The sequence below is a fragment of the Daldinia decipiens genome (assembly GCF_022478715.1).
Source record: "Daldinia decipiens strain CBS 113046 unplaced genomic scaffold F4813scaffold_37, whole genome shotgun sequence".
NCBI lineage: Eukaryota > Fungi > Ascomycota > Sordariomycetes > Xylariales > Hypoxylaceae > Daldinia > Daldinia decipiens.
Genome location: NW_026054580.1, coordinates 115,660 through 132,996, shown reverse-complemented (window position 1 = coordinate 132,996; position 17,337 = coordinate 115,660). Strand labels below are relative to the sequence as shown.

Sequence of the window (17,337 nt, the reverse complement as noted above, 5' to 3'; positions counted from 1 at the left end):
CTGACGTCACTCTATTGCGGTTATGCGGTTATGCGGTTATATAGGTACCTACCTACCTAGGTAGGTAGTTATGCTGACAACGCCGCATATTTAGCTGCTAGTTCCACCGCTAAAACCCTTAGAATCCTCTCCACGTGGGCCCCGAATTTCACGGTACTTCCGGAGAGTTCTTAGCTCATGCACGACGATCTGATTCTTCCGCCTCCTCAGCCTTGTCTACCTACCTCATAGAGAAAATGTCGATATCGCAATTATGAGCTTTATATCCCGACTAAACGCAAGCGGGCTTATAGAAAAGCATTGTGGTATCAAATTTAAAATGCAAAACCTGACCGGTTCCCCTCCTGCTTGGGCTGGTCACCTCTCTACTCCTAAACGCCAGTTCACTCTCCCCTGACCCAACCGGCTGAGCGCCCTGGTATATGATCGCCTTGTCTCCCCGTCAACAGACCGCTTTTTATACATGTCTCCCTCTGCGAGTAAGTGGCCTTAGCCGATGCAGGGATGACTTTCGTGGGCGCAAAAACCCGCTGCACCATTTCGATAGGCATCATTCGCTACCCTTTTCCCCTTTAGCCAAGGCCGCCCCATACGCCACGTATTCTTCTCGCGAGCTGGATATCCTTCTGCATGATGGTAACTCGTTTCGCGTGGATGGCGCATAGATTTGAGTCCTCGAATAAGTGGACGAGGAAAGCCTCGGCTGCTTCCTGGAGGGCTAATATAGCTTGCGATTGCCATCGCATGCCTTCGTCTGCCGGGCGCATAGTTAAAGCTATTTCTCGGACCTGGATATCGGTTAGCATATACTACTCTTGAAGCTATTGTCTCCACGGAAAACATACGAGTCGGGAGAAAGGTAGTTTTCGTAATAGCAGATCGGTATTGTTTTGCAGCCTTCGGATCTCTCTCAGTGCGACCGTTCCTGGCCTGTATCTTCTTCTTCGAGGGTAAGGAATTGGATCGCCAGCTACAGATCAATTAGCCATTGCAGCTTCAAGCTGTTGTTATCCTATAGACTTACGCTGCACTCTCGCCGCCAAATTGCCCCCTCCGCGTCCTCCTCGACCTCCGCCGCGACCCCGATTCATTTTTGGAGCAGTAAACACGGTATACTAGCGCAAAAAAGGTGAGAGAGCTTTTCGGTGCCAATGCGACGACTATGCGACTTGGTATAGCGCACAATGCGTATCCTGCGTCGAGGTATCTAGGTTTAAAGAGATTGGAGTATAATCTAAGAATAGGTATTATAGGTGAAAGCCGACTTGTCAAAGAGAACCAAGGTTTGTTGCGTTGAGTGACAAACGGTATTAGAAGTAGTGTATTCCTATGAAAGAAAGAGGGAAGAAAGAACGTAGCATGAACCCGGTTAACGAAGAATAATATGGGAGTGCGGAAATGGTAAAAATCGAAGTGGCTGGGAAATTCAATTCGCAACTTCCCACTCTAGCTCGACGGGACGCGACTTTGAGCACGCCCCGCGACGCGCGACCCAGCCATGTCAATTAAAACCCCTGGAAATCTTAAAACTAGTGGACCCTGTGGTGTGCCCCTGGAAGTTGGCTGAAGAGGTTTCTAGCCACAAGCAAGCCACAGCGTTTACAGCCCGGTTTCATACATAGTCCTAAGTCACGTCATTAGGTTCAAGGGAAAATGCAAGATTATGATATAATTCATTTAACCGACAAATAAGATCTTGTAGTGGACTACGTACCTACCCATGCCCTGTTACATGTATGTAGGTACAATACATAGGTAGGTAGTGAACAGATCAATCCTCCGATAAGGCCAGATTAGCAGTGGGCTGAGGAGGCAATCCCGCCATCGCTCCAAACCTACAACATCAAATTTCCTTTGAAGCTTCAAAATTTCTTTCTTCTTTTTCCTCTTGCTGCTTATCCTGTGTTATATTTGACACATACAATTAATGCATTGTTGCTTTCGAGGTTTAGACCCCAACTAAATCTATCGTCCACGTTTCCTACACAACCGACGGTCGCAACTCGATATGGATCAGATGATTCCTGGCGATGGGGGCCGAAACCCACTCGAGGCCTGGTTCTGGGAGATGCCCATATGCACGAGGTGGTGGACGACGGCGACAGTTCTGACGAGCGCTCTGGTTCAATGCCAAATGGTCACTCCGTTCCAGCTGTTCTATAGCGTTCGCACCGTATTCCAAAAGGGAGAGGTAAGAATTCCATGTATCTGGACAAAGGGAACCGAGGTTGTCGTCGGCTTGCTAACCTATTCAACCTGTAGTATTGGCGATTATTGACTACATTCCTATACTTCGGGCCGTTCTCGTTCGATCTCCTTTTCCATGTATACTTCCTCCAGCGCTACTCCCGGCTCCTTGAAGAGTCATCGGGTCGGTCGCCAGCTCATTTCTCTTGGTTAATGTTATACACCATGGCCTTTCTTATCGTTCTATCCCCATTTGTGTCGATGCCATTCCTCGGCCACCCGCTATCGTCAACCCTGGTCTATATCTGGTCCCGACGAAACCCGGATACTCAGCTAAGCTTATTGGGCTTGTTTGTATTCACGGCGCCGTATCTGCCCTGGGTGTTGATGAGTTTCAGCCTTATTATGCATGGGACCGTACCTAAGGATGAAATCATGGGGGTTGTTATCGGCCATATCTGGTATTTCTTCTCGGATGTATACCCCCCTATGCATAACGGTTCGCGACCTCTTGACCCACCAATGTGGTGGCGTCGACTTTTTGAAGGCCGGCAGCAGAGGGATGAGACAGCTGATGCGATTAATAACGAATTCGCAGTGGCAGGAGGTCCAGAACTTGCCGCAGCTGACTTGCGATAAGCACGAACAACACAACTGGATTTAGATAGTGTTAGAAGGCTATCATTCACTCATTCATAGCGTTTCAGGTCAGATTCCAATGGCATTCGGTTAAAGTGGCGTTATACAAGGGACAATACGGGGCGTTGAAGATTAACACGGAACAAAACATGGCAACAATACAGGTGATGCCTTTTGTACATACTGTTCAGCCAACTTCTTGAGTTGTATGTCTATTAAGGTCTGGGATTACTTGTTAGCCTACCTACAGCAGTGTTACAACAGTGCTCAAGGGAAGACTTGCATTAGACTTCATGGAGTATAAAAGAAATCTTATCAACTTCTACCTGTTCTAGCTGTATACCTTGTAACCATAAATTATATTTAAATTATATTTCTTATATTGCTTTAAGCTTTGAACATATGAGTTAGCTTCAACTTGCAATGGGGTTTCTTAAACCCTCTTAATGCTACTAGGTACTATACATGATAGCCTGCTTTATACGCCAGCTAAGCCATTTCCACCAATGAGCAGCTAAGTTTTGGAAATGGCGGGATAAAGCCTTGGACCCCCACCAACAGGGAAAGAAAAAAAAAGAAATGCCCGGATCTCCGACGTCACACCCTTCCACCTGCAACTAGTGTAAGCATAAGCTGCTGGCGCCATCGCTGCTAATTACGAATTGGGAGCTGATACATATACGAAAGACAGCCACCTAAAAATTATTTAATAACCACCGTCTCAAGTTTTTTATCCCTTCCTTTAGTTCATGTTTACGTAAATCATTCAAGTATATCGAATTATAATTCAACTTCGCATTGCGCATTGCGGATTTAAACACTGTTGAAAATGAGAGCATACTTATACGATAACGCTCCTGTAAGTGATCAAATGAAAAAGTGCCCCTCATCACATCATCGCGGGATGTTTTCGCGAAAGTGCTCACTTGCATAGTTCAACAGACTGCTGTGAACTTACGATATAGCACAACTACGTGATACTGACAACTAAACAGGGCGACCAGCGACTGCCGCACGACTCCGGTAAGGATGTAGATGCTACAGCCTTGGAGAAGCTGGGCGTGCTATACTTCCGGTACCCAGAGGTGTCGGCCGTCGATGAGCTGGCCAGCAAGCGCGGGTACAAGAACCGCGACGAAATCACAGTTTCCCCCGAGAAGATGGGCGATATATACGAGGAGAAGGTCAAGTCCTTCTTCCACGAGCACCTGCACGAGGATGAGGAGATCAGATATATCCGCGACGGCCAGGGGTACTTCGACGTGCGAAGCAAGGGCGACGAGTGGGTGCGCATCCAGCTTGAGAAGGACGACTTGATCATCTTGCCTCCGGGTATCTACCACAGGTTTACTACGGATGAGAGCAACGTATGTCCATTCTTCCTCCCACGTGTAGGTGTAGATGTATAAGGATGTCTAATATTTTTCATAACTAGTACATCCAGGCTATGCGCCTTTTCAAGGACGAGCCCAAGTGGACGCCGCTGAACAGGTCCGGCGAGCTAGACGAGAATCAGTTCCGCAAGGAGTACGTCTCGCAATACCTAAAATAGGTTAGGCGGTGGTGATGCAAAGGGTTACGAAGTTACGCGTTCTACGGGTGATCTAGCGGATGTGGCGGTAGCAATACTCGAGTCTCGGACGTGCCGGTTCTTTTGTCGATAGAAGATGCCTTGACGATATCACGAATAAAAATGCTGCGTAATTCTAATCTGAGTACTTCGTATGAATTAGGTAGACTTGAATCTTTTTTATATTACGATCAATTCTCATATTAACCTGGGAGTAAAAGTCTCACAGAAAACTATTTTTATAAAACGCTCAAAATAGCACAAGCCTTGCGTACCTAGGTAGGTAGGTAGTTCAATAATCTCGGTAGTTAATGAGACTGCGGGGATTACATAGGTAGGTACATAGGTAGGTATTAAATAAATATACCCCAGCTAGAACCCCAACTTCTTTCCCTCCCTCCCCGTTAGATGATGCCGTGCGCCTCGGAACAGACGAATAAGATCCGCGAAATGATGAGCTTACTCCTCAAACCGCTGTCAACCGATCATGGACTCTAGATCCGCGTCCGAAGTCGCCCACCCGTCGCCGGCGGCCAGCACCTCCGCCAGCGCGCCCAAGGGGAAATTGCTGCTCCCGGCTAGCTGCGAGCCTCCGCTGCCGAACGCGCCGAGGAAGCAGCTCGTATGGATTGTAAGTTACCCAACCTAGCTATTCGCATCGACAATCTAGAGTGTTATATGCTTTTTATTATTCATTCATTTATTTATATATACGGGAATAAGACTAATTGAGCTGCTGATTAGGTCTTTGGCGGCACCGGCCACATGGGCCGCTCGCTGGTCAAGTGCGCGCTGGCGCGGGGGGATCTGGTAACGGATGTAGGACGCACGTTTGAGAGCTCGCCTGAGGAGATGTTGGGGCTGCACGAGAATTGCCTCGGCCTGCTGTGCGATGTGCGCGCGCGGCAGAGCGTAGCGCAAGTCATTGAGCGGACGCTGGACCACTTCGGCCGCATCGACGTGGTGGCTAACTGCTCGGGATACGGCGTGATTGGGGCATGCGAGGACCAGGATGAGCACGAGATTCGTAACCAGTTCGAGACTAACTTCATGGGCACTCTGCATATCATCCAGGCTACTCTTCCTTACTTCCGCCAGCAGAACGGCGGGCGCTATCTCATCTTCAGCTCTACGAGCGGAGCCCTGGGTGTGCCTGGATTGGGCCCCTACTGCGCGACCAAGTACGCGGTAGAGGGGCTTATCGAAGCGATGCTCTACGAGATCGACGCGTTTAACGTCAAGGCCACACTTGTAGAGCCGGGATTGGTACGGCGCGACGAGCCGGATGCTGAGGCGAACCCGCTGCCGACGTGGGGCCACTTCCTGATCAAGCAGCCAAGCGAGGCATACGGGCACTCGTCGTCGCCAGCGTTACACGCAAAGCGCATGGTACAATGGCTCGGGGACCGGCAGCCGACGAGCGCGGTCAAGTGCGCCGAGTTGGTATGGCAGCTAGCACATTGTTCATACCCGCCTTTACGTCTCGTGCTCGGCAGCTACGCCATCGAGAGTATCCGGGACCGTCTTAGGTCCGTCACGGAGGAGCTCGAGGACTGGAAGCATCTCAACTATCCCGCGGCGCCGGAGACCGAGGCCGCCGCTGCTGCTTCGGCGGAAAAGAACGAGAAGGATGACGATACGGGGGATTCGAATGTTGAGATGCAGGACCATACTACTTAGGTTAGGCCTTGGGAAGTTGGATTGCCTAGGTGGGTAGGTAGGTAGTGTTTGACTGGAATAGGGGTTACGTAGACATTTTACCTTGTTGCTGCGAATATAACACGGATTACATACATAGAAAGCTGAAAAATACTATTTAGCACGGGCGTTGGCCAGACGTGTTACTGTATATTGCTAGGTACTAAATTATAAAACTTGTTTATGGAAATCTAACATTAACTAGAGAAGATTCTTATTTGCCAATTGCAGTTTGTCTGAATAGGAGAGCCAGTTGCAAACATGTTGTTGGTTTGTAGTAACTAGGTACCTAATGAACTGAAGCATACGATAATTTCAATAGGTAAATGAATAAAAGCAGCGATATGTATGACTCGAGGCTTAACATTTAAATGAGAGAACCCTGATTGGCTTTATGCAGCATTGACGATTCTAAATTTACAACGCCAAGACAAACCTAAGATTGTATACTACCTATAACAGGTAGCGTATAAGCCTCATCTCGCACGCCACACTTGATAGAGTCTGGTCCTGCATTTTATCTCGAAGTGTGTCTGCCTGCACGCGGTAAATTACCCTTGATTAAAGTAATAAAAATTCCTCTGGCACGCGTCCGTCAGAAACCTCCGCTGAAGAATTTCTTTTTATGTTTCAGTCTCATACTTGACCTTGACCTCTTTTTGTCTTGGAACTTTTGATTCACCCTATAAGAAAACCCTGCAAGAAGATACATACATAGGCTATTTACTTAACCTAACTAACCTAGCTCTTTCCCGGTTTCGATTTGTTTTCTGCGGACCCTTCGAAATCTACAAAAGTACCTTATGTACTTAGGTAGTCGCAATCTACGCGTTAATCGGCTCCACAGTTTCCGGGCGCAGCGCCGTTTGACAGATAGCCAACTCTTTTTCTTTTCCCCTGATTTTATTATTTTGGTTCTAGTCCTCCTCCGATCTTCCTCCTCGCCCTAACCCTTCGAAGTTCGAACACCGCCAGACTGAAAACAAAAAAACAACAGAACATACCTCCCTCTACGTTTGGGTTTTCAAAAAGGCCAATCTAGTAGCCGTATAACCGTATAACGTCGCAATCATGTCCGACAAGAAGAACGAAGACTATGCTATTCGCATGCCCGACTCGGGTATGCGAAGCCCTTATGACGGCGGAGAGAAGGATCCCTTCATCCCGTCCCGGCCTGCGCGCGCCCTGTCCCAACAGCCGCTCTCTTCCCAGATCGCCAAGATCGAGAATAACCCGACTATTTCCATTCTTGCCTACTGTTTGTCCTCGATTAGTATGACAGTCGTCAACAAATACGTCGTGTCCGGCTCCGAATGGAACTTGAACTTCTTCTATCTTGCAGTCCAGGTACTACTACTACTATACGACCACGCTCACGATATATAAGCCTTGGAATGTGCTAACTTCAGAACTCTAGTCCATTGTGTGTATAGTAACCATCGAGGTCTGCAAGCAAATGGGTGTAATTAAGACCCTTGCGCCTTTCGACGTGAACAAGGGAAAACGATGTACGTGTTTTATTTTCTTCGTTGCCTTGAGACCCCTGTCTATTTATCTATCTATCTATATATATATGCTAACTCAGCTACAGGGTTTCCCGTCTCTCTTCTCCTAGTCGGCATGATCTATACGAGCACAAAGTCGCTACAGCTCCTGTCTGTTCCCGTCTACACCATCTTCAAGAATTTGACCACTATTGTTATCGCATATGGCGAGGTCCTATGGTTCGGAGGTAGCGTCACGCCTCTCGCCCTCCTTTCGTTCGGTCTGATGGTTATGAGTTCCGTCATCGCCGCTTGGGCGGACACGCGCAGCGCTAGTCAAACTGCCGAGGCCGCTGAGGCTCTTGCGTCCCTGAACGCCGGATACGCTTGGATGGGTCTGAATGTTTTCTGCACTGCTTCTTATCTCCTGAGCATGCGTAAGGTCATCAAGAACATGAACTTCAAGGACTGGGATAGTAAGTTTTATCTGTTGCGCTGCTCGCGGTTTGTTTGAAAAATATGCTAACCCAACACAGGCATGTTCTATAACAACTTCCTCACCATCCCCGTCCTAATCGTCTGCTCGCTTATCACCGAGGACTGGTCCAGCGAGAATTTGGCCAGGAACTTTCCCATCGAGTCCCGAAATGCTATTTTGATTGGCATGATTTACTCGGGTATGGCTGCTATCTTCATCTCGTACTGCTCTGCGTGGTGTATCCGAGTTACGTCCTCCACCACCTACTCCATGGTTGGAGCTCTCAACAAGCTCCCGCTCGCCGTCAGCGGTCTCATCTTCTTCTCCGCACCTGTCACCGTAGGCAGCGTTTCGGCCATCTTGATCGGATTTATCAGTGGCCTTGTGTATGCTTGGGCCAAGGTGCGACAGTCGCAGCTAGCCAAGAACTCGCTACCGACCACGCAGCCCACGATGAGCGCGAGCTCCCAGAGCAACCGCGACGCTAACTCGTAGACGAGAGCGCAGCGCTTTCTGCGGGTTTCGCGGCGATGTTCCTGGCACCGACAGCATGGCCACTTTGAGCTAGTGCAATTATAAACGGGCGGCAAACACTGCAAGACAGTCAAGCAATACCACGCCTCCTATGTCGGCCGACGTCACTGTATAATATCTATCCCATCCCATCCCTTTCGACTCGGTGGCGCCGGATAGACGGGCCGATGAATTTTTGGTATAGACTTTTTAACTTATAATGAGAAAACGGAGCTCTACGGATACGGGGAGGGAAAGTCATAGTCATTCATCATCATCATCATCATGTTTTTTCTGGACGGCGCAAGAACAGGAACGAAAACCCCTCGATCCCTCCCCTTTTTTTGTTGTCATGTCATGGTTGTTTTATTTGCAGGGGAGGTGTAGGCATCGTTCACGTCGAGATGGGCGTCGCGTCCATGGTCGTAATCTAGATCTCGACTATGCGGAAAATGCTATGCATATTGTTGAATTGGTGTTGAGGGGGTGAAGGGCTGAGAGAAAGAGAGCATGTCATATACAATACATATGCGTACGATCGTACGAGCTGGTCTATCTGAGCAGTCGTAATACACTAACTAACTACTGGCTTATGGCCTAACCATATAGATGCCAGATCTTGATGTTTCTGATGTAAGAATTGCCAAGGCAGTCATAGATAATGCGATGAGGCTAAGATATAAATGACTACCTAATCTACCTTATGTTCGAAGGTAAGATTTGTGTGCGGTTGAGTCAATATTCTGATCCTTTTGAAATGACTTGCTAGATGCCTCCTTTTCCTATAGCCCAGCTACCAATCATTGATACACTGGATAGACCTTGCTCTTTTCTATGTTCACTTTTTCATCATAAAAAAGCCCTGTCAATTTTCACTCCTATTCCATACGCCAGGCCCTGAACCTACACTCTTTCCCCCATTTCCTTAGCCAGCTATATTATATCAAGGGTCCGATTTTAATGCTTTTTGTTAGTATCGAGCCGTCCGTCACTACCATTCCTATTCCGCCGCCGAGGTACTGCGCGTCGCGTGCCGAGAGCTCGGTTTTGCCGATTCGGGCATTTAGTAAGTCTCCTGATACTTTAAAAATCACATTATATGGCAGATCGTACTCCCAGTCGAAGTCTGCGCTGGCTAGTTCAATACGCTCGTCGTCGAGAGCTTTGATGAGTGCGATGCGGTTCTTGGAACCGCTAATATTGGCACTACCCTTATGGAAGAACAGCGCGTAGTATCTATTCAGCCCTCGTACCCGCACAGCAACACCAGCTGGCCCGCCTATATTGGCAGTGAAGTCCCTAAATATGACCCTGTAATTTGTCCAGTCTCGCGTGCCGTAGCTGACGATACCTTCGCCCTGGTCCTGAGCTACCACGAACGTGCTGTTAGAAAGATTGAACACGTCGGCACCATTGACGAAAGACTGTTTGTAGAAGGTCCGGGGCCCATCTCGGTAGTCACCCGGTTCAAGGACAAGAGCTGGAGTGCCATCCCATCTGAGATGGTCCATATATATGACTCCAGCACTGTCGTTTGTTGCCTTGACTTGTACGATAGCTATGCCCACAGCCTGAATTGGTCGGCAGCCCAAACACGCCGGGACCCTCCATTGCAAGACCTTATGATCGTGTGGATTTAAATTAATATGATCGCTAGAAAAGTCTTCGAGCTTGTCTTTGTGCGTATAAGCCCTTAGAATTATTTTTGCCGCTATGGTATAACGCTGATCAGGATGAGCTCTTAGTGACACGCTGAGAACTTGTCCAGGATATACTCGCGGCGAGGCGACTAGCCCGTAGATACTCGTTTGGCGATCGTTAGGCGGTATAAAAGTATCCGTCAGAGCTACTAACTTTTTTGTATGAGCGGAAAGCTTTAGGGTGGGGTTATTGCCCTTGATGGTGTGCATGATGGCTCCTCCCGGCTCTTTTCCATCATTATGATGAACATAGAACCCCTGAACGCTCCCTGGTAGGCTGAAGTGAAACTGCGCGCCTCGTTTCGGGGGTGGGAGAGCTTCTTCTCCTGCTAGCTTCAGGCCCATGTTTACAATGTCGTAAGCGATATCACAGGCGTTATTGATAGAGTACCCGCCGTCTGCGCTCGAGATCAGAGCACGATCAGCTAACGGTCCTCGCCAGTCATAATCTCTGGAATTAAACGCCGCCATCCCGTGCATGATAGCAACCAAACACCCAACGTTTCCCGAGTTGCAATCTGTATCCCAACCGCATGTATTCACAATATGCATGGCTTCAGCGAAGTCATTCCCTCCATATATTAACGACATGATCATGATGCCATGGTTGGGTATCACGTGGCAGAATCCCGGAAACTTGTCGTACCCGTATTTCTTCTCGATTCTTTGTCGTGTATACATCCAATCGTCGTCGTCCTCACACCACGCACGCACGTCTTCAACCAATGCGGCTATAAGCGAATCAGAGGGTACGAAGCTGAGTCCGGTATCTAATAGATGGTTCACATCATTGGAGAAAAATGCTTCAGCCTCCATGGCAGCCCAGAGCTGCGCTGCGTATACGGCCTCTCCATCGTGGCTCACCGAGCCTGCTGCTCCTGCGAGCTGAGCGGCTAAAGCTGGTTCTCCCGGTGCCGCCATAGCAAACCCATCAATAAAAATCTGAGCGCCAATCTGCTCGGCGATCGTACGGCCATTCGTATGTATTGAGCCGCTGTGAGGTGCCTTGATTCCCTTTCGTAGGTTTAAGAAGGCCGTATGCTCAGTCGATACGCCGTTGCCACCCCACCAAAAGACTGTGCGGTCTTTGATCACGTTATTGAGCCACGTCTTTCCGATCTGCTCAGCAGTAATAGGATCATCCTGTGTGGTGTCCAGGGTGCTAGGGGTGCTAGAGGATCTACAAGTTTCAGAGTTTTCTAAGGCTTCTGTGATTTCCATCTTGTCGTCGTTCTCATCATGGCTTTTCTGATGTTGAACAGGGTTAAAATGGGGGGTATAATGTTCCTCTAGCGCCCTCACGAATGTAAAGGTGCCGGAGATATCGTCATCTGTGACAACTATGGGGAGCTTTAGCTTTTCGTTGACATAGTACCGGACATGTCCTAGCTCGGCGAGGATACGCTGATGTGTCCATCCCTCGAACGGGCGACCCATGTATACCCCGATCAGCTTGCCAAGGACACCGGCATAGACTCTTTCAAGGTAGTCTTCTGGAAGAGACGACATAGTCTCATCTACTATGCCGTGCTTTTCCTCTTTTCCCCCCATCACATCACGGCCAGATTGTCGAGGATAAGAGAGAAGTAGGAGACAAACGGAAAAGAAGGAGAAGGGTAAAAGAAATGAAGAAAAGAGGCAAGTGAAATATAGACGTGTAGATACCTACAATACTGTATGTATATACTATTTTGCAGAAGCGTAGAATTGGTCTTCTATTATAGAAATGCGTTGTTGGTTGTGTATCTTGAAGACTACGGAACTACGCACATGTATATTAGGTACCTAGGTATATATTATGTATCCAACATGGAGCCTCGTTCTTGCCCTTGATACCTTGTTTGTGCCTATGTACCTTGTTCAGCAACTGCCCCGCAACTGCCTGTAACTGTCTTTTACGGAAGGACCTGAGATATGACATATCAACCAAGATCCGTTTGCGAAGGAAGTTTACACTTGTGAAACGGAAGGAGTTATTGGCTGTCATACCAAAAATGACGTCGCATCCCATCGCTACCAAAGGGAAATCTACGATTTAATACCAAAATGAAACGTAAATGAGCCTAATTTACATAAAATACTTTAATCTTACACGTTGAAGACGTAGGGTATTTTAGGACCCATAGTTGATTCTTAATAGAATTATGAGGCAAGGTCTAGATACATAGGTACCTATATATAAGACCCATGTCCGGATCCTAATAGAGTCCATCTATTCCGGCAAGTCGCCGAGTTTAAGCACATTTGGTAATACGAGCGGCGAAGAGATGGAATAAAAGAATTTGTTTTTGTAAATCCATGCTACCTTACAGATTTACCACCAAGTTGCACTTGGCCGTACCAGAAACCCCCAAAACGCCGTTGATGCATGCCGTCGATACAAACCCCGTGAATCTTTTGCTCTCTTACTTTTGATCCACCGGCGCGCATTATCATGTTTAATTTGATGGGTATCCATTGTTAATCATCATGTCTTACCATCACTCGACTCCTATCTTGCGACGGCTGCGGTGAGCACCTGCGTACGGAAGAAACCCCCCTTGGTGCGTTCGATGACTTGCTGGTAAACAGAGCTTGGGGGGTGGTTCATAACGACTGTGCCCTCCTTATAATCAATTTTCGCATCGACTCTGGTATCGCGGATAAGATTCACGATCCACTTCTCACCATCATCCTCACCGAGACCTAGACGTGCGCTTAGGTCTTTGATATCGATGCGAGCATGGATCTTGCAGTAGCTCTCAGAGATAAGGTGTCGCGCAGAGTCGACAAAGGCATCAGCAGTGGAGAACAGGAAGAAGTCAGAGCGTAGGATCTCCTCAGCGAGGGAAAGCTGCCGTTGTGCTTCCTCGAAGTCGAAGTCAATATAGAGCGCTCGCACAAAGTCGGTCACAGGATCGCTGTACTCGTACGCCTCCTGCTTAACTATGCGGATGATATCCTTGAGCTGCTTCTGGTACTGACCAGAGTTCCGAGCTCGACTGCGACCTGTGATGACGGCAGCGGTGAGGTAACGAAGGATCCAGGGACAGCTGGTCTGGATGGTGTTGATGTAGGCGGGGCTGAAGAACAGATCCAGAAGCGTGTCGCGAGTGTGATCGTCATTGAAGAGAGGAAACAAGGCCCAGTGGATAAGCCAGGTACGTTGGCTCAGTTGGGCCAAGGGGTTGTTGAAAAGCTTGGTGTCAATATTCTCCTTAACTTTATTTAGTTCCTCCACGCTTCCCTCCCAATTTGTTGTAAGAATCTCGGATGCGAGCTTTCCCCACGTCGCGGCAGCCACCTTGTCATTATCGGTAGAAAGCACACGGAACTGGTATAAAAGATCGGCAGCGGCGGCGTAGTTACCACAGCTGTACTGGAAGTTGCCAGAGTCGTAGAGCGCGTTAACCATCTCGATGGTGACCTAATACGAATTAGAACCGAGTCCAAGTAAATAAGGGGGGGCTTGTTATGCATACATCGTGGTCCTTTTTTAGGAACTCAAGGTTAGCAACCTTGTCGCTGCGCAGGTTTCCGACAACATCTTCACGGCCTAGTAAATCGATGAGCTTGCTGGTGCTCTCCTCGAACTGTTCCAGGCGCGAGATAACTTTCTGTCGCTTGTCGTTAAACTCTGCGGGTGGTTGATCTAGACCTTCGAGTTCTGCCTTAAGGTTTCCGACAAAATCGGTCATGTTAGTAGTCTTGAGAAGTTCATATTTGGCTTTTGTAATAGCAAGGACCGCGGCATCATCAGCGTCTTCGGGGAGTTGGCCGGCTGCGAATTCGAGGAGGGGGAACACAAGGTGACGGTCGAGGTGACCGATCAACTTGGGTAAAAGATCGTATTCGGCCATATCGACGACGTATATTGTATAGATATCGGGATGTTTACGGCGGAAGGACGACTTCAAAATATTGAGGCTGATAAAATTGGTTAAAAATTATCACCAATGTAATTGTTTGGAGGGGCAGCGAGTTATTCTTCAGGCCGCATGTGGCTTGGTTTGACGAGGGCTACAACGAATAATTCGGAAAAAGTGGATTGTGGGACACCTCATTCTTATCGATAAAGTCTGGTTATGTAAGTTAAATGTGGGGTAACTAGGTACCTAACCTACATAGGTAATTGATACTTGGTATTTTCCGATATTCAGCCGGGGATCCATCCATGTTCTGTAATACAGTATCCATTTTATTTGCACTGTCCGTGATCTGATATCATTGAAAAAATTGAAGTGCTTTTTACGATTTACGACTGTCGCAGTTGGCCTTAATCTTCTATACAAGTGCCCATCTCAACCACGATCATGCTATTACCCAGAGCTTTACGGCGGGTCGCGGCCCCTTCAGCATTCTTATCAGCACCTCTGAAACGGTTCAACCTACCCGTACGCACACAATGGCTCTCAATATCAGCTTCTTCGTCCGGCGAACCGTCGATCCCCTCCGAGCCTATTCACCCCGAACTAAAGAATCCTGTCTCCTCTACTACACAAGCAGAACAAGCAGAACAAACAGAACAGACAGAACAGACAGAACAGACAGAGCCAAAGAAGCCAGCGAAATTACCGTACTTCGTCGCCAGGAACAACATGAATAATCTTGGCGTGTATCATAGGGCGAAGCGGGGTGGAAATCTGAAGCTCACGTTGGTAAAGAATGGAGAAGGAGATTTAAAGGCTTTGAAAAATGACATCAAGGAGGCACTGCAGCTCAAAGATAGTGAGATATCTCTCAATAGTGTGACCGGGCACATTGTCATAAGGGTAGGTTTATATTCTTCAAAGCTAATCGTCTCTTACTGATAGCCACCACTAGGGCCATATGAAGTTGCAGGTTTTCAATTTTCTCTATAGTATGGGTTTTTGAGGGGGCTGAGAAAACGCCCACAATATCTACACGGCACCGTGACACCGGATTACTCTTACCTGAGGAAGTAGGGTGAAGTAACGATGGAGGAGCCTGTATGAGTATACAAGCGGGGAGAAGAACCGGCCGGGCAGACAGAAGTCTGTCTTGAAGCAATAAGTCAAGTTAAGACTGCTCGTATTTAGGGACATCGGTTATGTAGTATTCCGAAAGTTAACTCCCAACTATGTGTGTACATATATGTACAAAAGTCACGAGCCACCAGATGGAAGCTCGAACATGCCTGGCATGTATCAGATCAAAACAAATGAAAATAAAAACAACTCACCCCCACCCCCCCTTTCTCATGATGACGGTACTGGATACTCCCTCGGTCCCTCGGTGCAATATAACACCACGATCGAAGTGTCACTAAGCTCCAGCTCCAGCTTCGCATCCGTACATGCTTTTCTGAGTGCAGCCAGAGTAGCAGCACCACAAGGTCCGGCAAATATACTCCGAGCTTCGAGTTCCTGCACCGCGTTATGCGCCTCCATGTCCGTCACCACGATGCTCGCATCTACGCCATCTCTCAGTACAGGCCACGCAGTGGTAGACAGTGTACCGCAGTTCATCCCGCACATAATAGTATCTTCTGTCGGCACCGCAACGCTTTTACTCACTTTTAGCGACTCCAGAAGACACGCTGCGGTTGTAGGTTCTACAGAGAGAACCTTTGCCGGACCAAATTCTTTGCGCCAAGAGGCGCTTTTGAAGTGTGCTGTGACGGCCTCTCCTATAGATCCGGCGCCGACAGGGACGATCGTATGCGTGGCCGGCTTCCCGCCTGTCAACTCTAGAACCTGACGATCGGACTCCGCCAGCATCGTGCTATATCCCTGGACGAAATACTCCGGGACAACGTCGAATCCTTCTACACTAACATCCAGAATTAAAATCGCTTTATCGCTAGCTTCGGCCTCCTTTTGCGCCACGGGTATCACATCATCGTAACTCCCATCCACTTTAATAATTTCAGCTCCCTCGCTCCTGATATTATTCCGGGTCCGTTCATCCATGTACTTGGGCACGAAAACTTTCGTAGGAATCCCCATAATCTTCGCGGCCATCCGCGATACAGCCCGGCCGCAGTTCCCTTCCGTGAGCGTGACGACCCGGACCCCTGCCTCGCGGGCCTTAGCGCCTACATCTGCGAGGGGCGCATTTCCGTCTGATACCGATAGCCCTAGATACGATCCAACGGCACGGTATACGGCCCAAGATGCGCCCAGGATCTTGAATGCCGGTAGACCGAACCGGTTGGATTCGTCCTTTAATAACACATCACCGAGTCCTAGCTCCGCTGCTATGTCTGGCAGAGAATGTAGTCGCGTCTCATTGTAGTCCGGCAAAGTCTTATGGAATGCGAGGACTGTTCCCTCCTGGCTTCCGCCCTGCGCACCGGCGGGGTCATATACCCACTCCTTCGCCGAAGGATTTAGGTGGATGAACGGCGACATATTTGGATTGTTGGCGGATAGCTTTCTCTTAACTTCTGAACATGTAGTTTTTGTCTACATTTTGAAGGCGTAGGGTAATAGGCCTCCTTATTCTAGCTATGTCATCTATTACGCCTTGGTGAAGTTTACTAATAAGGTAACAACGATTCATTTATTCCATGTGCCTAGATAAACCCCACGCCGACCTCGGATCCCGATGCGGTCCCCAGATATGGGGAATGCCGGCTATATATTCTCGGACGTTGTATTAGTGGTGGAGACGAATGTAGTCTCTTTAAACTCCATCCTGCAAGGATACGTCCGCCAATCCGCTGGGAGTAGTATTGGAATCCAATCCAAATCCCGAGACCTGCACATCGCGGAGTTGATTGTAGGTGTCTACGGAGCATAATCAAATATTACAAGGACCGAATCACTACCGACCTAGCTAACAACTTTGAGCAGTAGTATTCTCTAGTCCGGTTTTACAACACAGATATATAGATACTCAGAAATATCCCCCTATTTAAGAGACACCCACCGGAAAACGTCCTCCTGTCTAGACAACTACGTCAGAACGCCGGTCTAGCATAGCATACCCCTATGTTGTAGGGGTATTGACAAGTCTTATGGATTAAATACAGAGACAAATATTCCATATAGTAATCTTGAATTAATACCAATAGAATCTAGTCCAGCGACTTGATAAGGTTAATTATTTGGTTTATGGATTTCT

At 48.2% G+C, this 17,337-nt stretch overlaps 9 protein-coding genes across 9 annotated transcripts; 5 read left to right on the top strand and 4 right to left on the bottom strand.

Moving 5' to 3' along the window:
* Nucleotides 1–192: 192 nt before the first annotated feature.
* On the bottom strand, nucleotides 193–1,549 carry F4813DRAFT_208156 (histone H3-like centromeric protein cse-4). Its single transcript, XM_049239624.1, has 3 exons — nucleotides 1,025–1,549; nucleotides 846–970; nucleotides 193–788 (listed from the first exon to the last, which is right to left on the bottom strand). The coding sequence occupies exons 1-3, from the start codon at nucleotides 1,089–1,091 to the stop codon at nucleotides 573–575; spliced, it is 408 nt and encodes a 135-aa protein (XP_049096384.1). The 5' UTR covers nucleotides 1,092–1,549; the 3' UTR covers nucleotides 193–572.
* Nucleotides 1,550–2,008: 459 nt separating this feature from the next.
* F4813DRAFT_382653 (derlin-2) lies at nucleotides 2,009–2,826 on the top strand (the record flags this gene model as incomplete). The annotated part of the gene is made up of 2 exons (XM_049245837.1): nucleotides 2,009–2,191; nucleotides 2,263–2,826. The coding sequence occupies 2 exons, from the start codon at nucleotides 2,009–2,011 to the stop codon at nucleotides 2,824–2,826; spliced, it is 747 nt and encodes a 248-aa protein (XP_049096383.1).
* An 829-nt stretch (nucleotides 2,827–3,655) lies between these two features.
* On the top strand, nucleotides 3,656–4,378 carry F4813DRAFT_392665 (Acireductone dioxygenase; the record flags this gene model as incomplete). The annotated part of the gene is made up of 3 exons (XM_049247310.1): nucleotides 3,656–3,685; nucleotides 3,822–4,193; nucleotides 4,262–4,378. 3 exons carry the CDS (start codon nucleotides 3,656–3,658, stop codon nucleotides 4,376–4,378), a joined length of 519 nt encoding a protein of 172 aa, XP_049096382.1.
* A 370-nt stretch (nucleotides 4,379–4,748) lies between these two features.
* Nucleotides 4,749–6,284, top strand: F4813DRAFT_370733 (NAD(P)-binding protein). Its single transcript, XM_049244557.1, has 2 exons — nucleotides 4,749–5,027; nucleotides 5,141–6,284. The coding sequence occupies exons 1-2, from the start codon at nucleotides 4,884–4,886 to the stop codon at nucleotides 6,074–6,076; spliced, it is 1,080 nt and encodes a 359-aa protein (XP_049096381.1). The 5' UTR covers nucleotides 4,749–4,883; the 3' UTR covers nucleotides 6,077–6,284.
* An 881-nt stretch (nucleotides 6,285–7,165) lies between these two features.
* On the top strand, nucleotides 7,166–8,551 carry F4813DRAFT_382650 (UDP-galactose transporter; the record flags this gene model as incomplete). The annotated part of the gene is made up of 4 exons (XM_049245836.1): nucleotides 7,166–7,441; nucleotides 7,512–7,602; nucleotides 7,686–8,054; nucleotides 8,115–8,551. The coding sequence occupies 4 exons, from the start codon at nucleotides 7,166–7,168 to the stop codon at nucleotides 8,549–8,551; spliced, it is 1,173 nt and encodes a 390-aa protein (XP_049096380.1).
* A 215-nt stretch (nucleotides 8,552–8,766) lies between these two features.
* Nucleotides 8,767–12,050, bottom strand: F4813DRAFT_208105 (ADP-ribosylglycohydrolase). The gene is made up of 2 exons (XM_049239623.1): nucleotides 8,924–12,050; nucleotides 8,767–8,856 (listed from the first exon to the last, which is right to left on the bottom strand). Exon 1 carries the CDS (start codon nucleotides 11,818–11,820, stop codon nucleotides 9,508–9,510), a length of 2,313 nt encoding a protein of 770 aa, XP_049096379.1. The 5' UTR covers nucleotides 11,821–12,050; the 3' UTR covers nucleotides 8,767–8,856; nucleotides 8,924–9,507.
* A 367-nt stretch (nucleotides 12,051–12,417) lies between these two features.
* On the bottom strand, nucleotides 12,418–14,300 carry F4813DRAFT_370728 (putative eukaryotic translation initiation factor 3 subunit 6). Its single transcript, XM_049244556.1, has 2 exons — nucleotides 13,731–14,300; nucleotides 12,418–13,675 (listed from the first exon to the last, which is right to left on the bottom strand). Exons 1-2 carry the CDS (start codon nucleotides 14,106–14,108, stop codon nucleotides 12,761–12,763), a joined length of 1,293 nt encoding a protein of 430 aa, XP_049096378.1. The 5' UTR covers nucleotides 14,109–14,300; the 3' UTR covers nucleotides 12,418–12,760.
* Nucleotides 14,301–14,501: 201 nt separating this feature from the next.
* F4813DRAFT_370727 (uncharacterized protein) lies at nucleotides 14,502–15,094 on the top strand. The gene has a single exon (XM_049244555.1). It carries the CDS (start codon nucleotides 14,562–14,564, stop codon nucleotides 15,057–15,059), a length of 498 nt encoding a protein of 165 aa, XP_049096377.1. The 5' UTR covers nucleotides 14,502–14,561; the 3' UTR covers nucleotides 15,060–15,094.
* A 169-nt stretch (nucleotides 15,095–15,263) lies between these two features.
* On the bottom strand, nucleotides 15,264–16,704 carry F4813DRAFT_208083 (pyridoxal-phosphate dependent enzyme family). The gene has a single exon (XM_049239622.1). The coding sequence runs from the start codon at nucleotides 16,620–16,622 to the stop codon at nucleotides 15,468–15,470; it is 1,155 nt and encodes a 384-aa protein (XP_049096376.1). The 5' UTR covers nucleotides 16,623–16,704; the 3' UTR covers nucleotides 15,264–15,467.
* Nucleotides 16,705–17,337: the final 633 nt, after the last annotated feature.

Excerpts from the sequence above, each read along its gene's own strand:
- F4813DRAFT_208083 (XM_049239622.1), bottom strand. The coding sequence starts at position 16,622 with ATGTCGCCGTTCATCCACCTAAATCCTTCGGCGAAGGAGTGGGTATAT.
- F4813DRAFT_208105 (XM_049239623.1), bottom strand. The coding sequence starts at position 11,820 with ATGGGGGGAAAAGAGGAAAAGCACGGCATAGTAGATGAGACTATGTCG.
- F4813DRAFT_370727 (XM_049244555.1), top strand. The coding sequence starts at position 14,562 with ATGCTATTACCCAGAGCTTTACGGCGGGTCGCGGCCCCTTCAGCATTC.
- F4813DRAFT_370728 (XM_049244556.1), bottom strand. The coding sequence starts at position 14,108 with ATGGCCGAATACGATCTTTTACCCAAGTTGATCGGTCACCTCGACCGT. Across the intron at positions 13,676-13,730 it reads TCCTAAAAAAGGACCACGAT|GTCACCATCGAGATGGTTAA; the intron begins GTATGCATAACA and ends AATTCGTATTAG.
- F4813DRAFT_208156 (XM_049239624.1), bottom strand. The coding sequence starts at position 1,091 with ATGAATCGGGGTCGCGGCGGAGGTCGAGGAGGACGCGGAGGGGGCAAT. Across the intron at positions 971-1,024 it reads TTTGGCGGCGAGAGTGCAGC|CTGGCGATCCAATTCCTTAC; the intron begins GTAAGTCTATAG and ends ATTGATCTGTAG. Across the intron at positions 789-845 it reads AACTACCTTTCTCCCGACTC|GTCCGAGAAATAGCTTTAAC; the intron begins GTATGTTTTCCG and ends ACCGATATCCAG.
- F4813DRAFT_370733 (XM_049244557.1), top strand. The coding sequence starts at position 4,884 with ATGGACTCTAGATCCGCGTCCGAAGTCGCCCACCCGTCGCCGGCGGCC. Across the intron at positions 5,028-5,140 it reads GGAAGCAGCTCGTATGGATT|GTCTTTGGCGGCACCGGCCA; the intron begins GTAAGTTACCCA and ends GCTGCTGATTAG.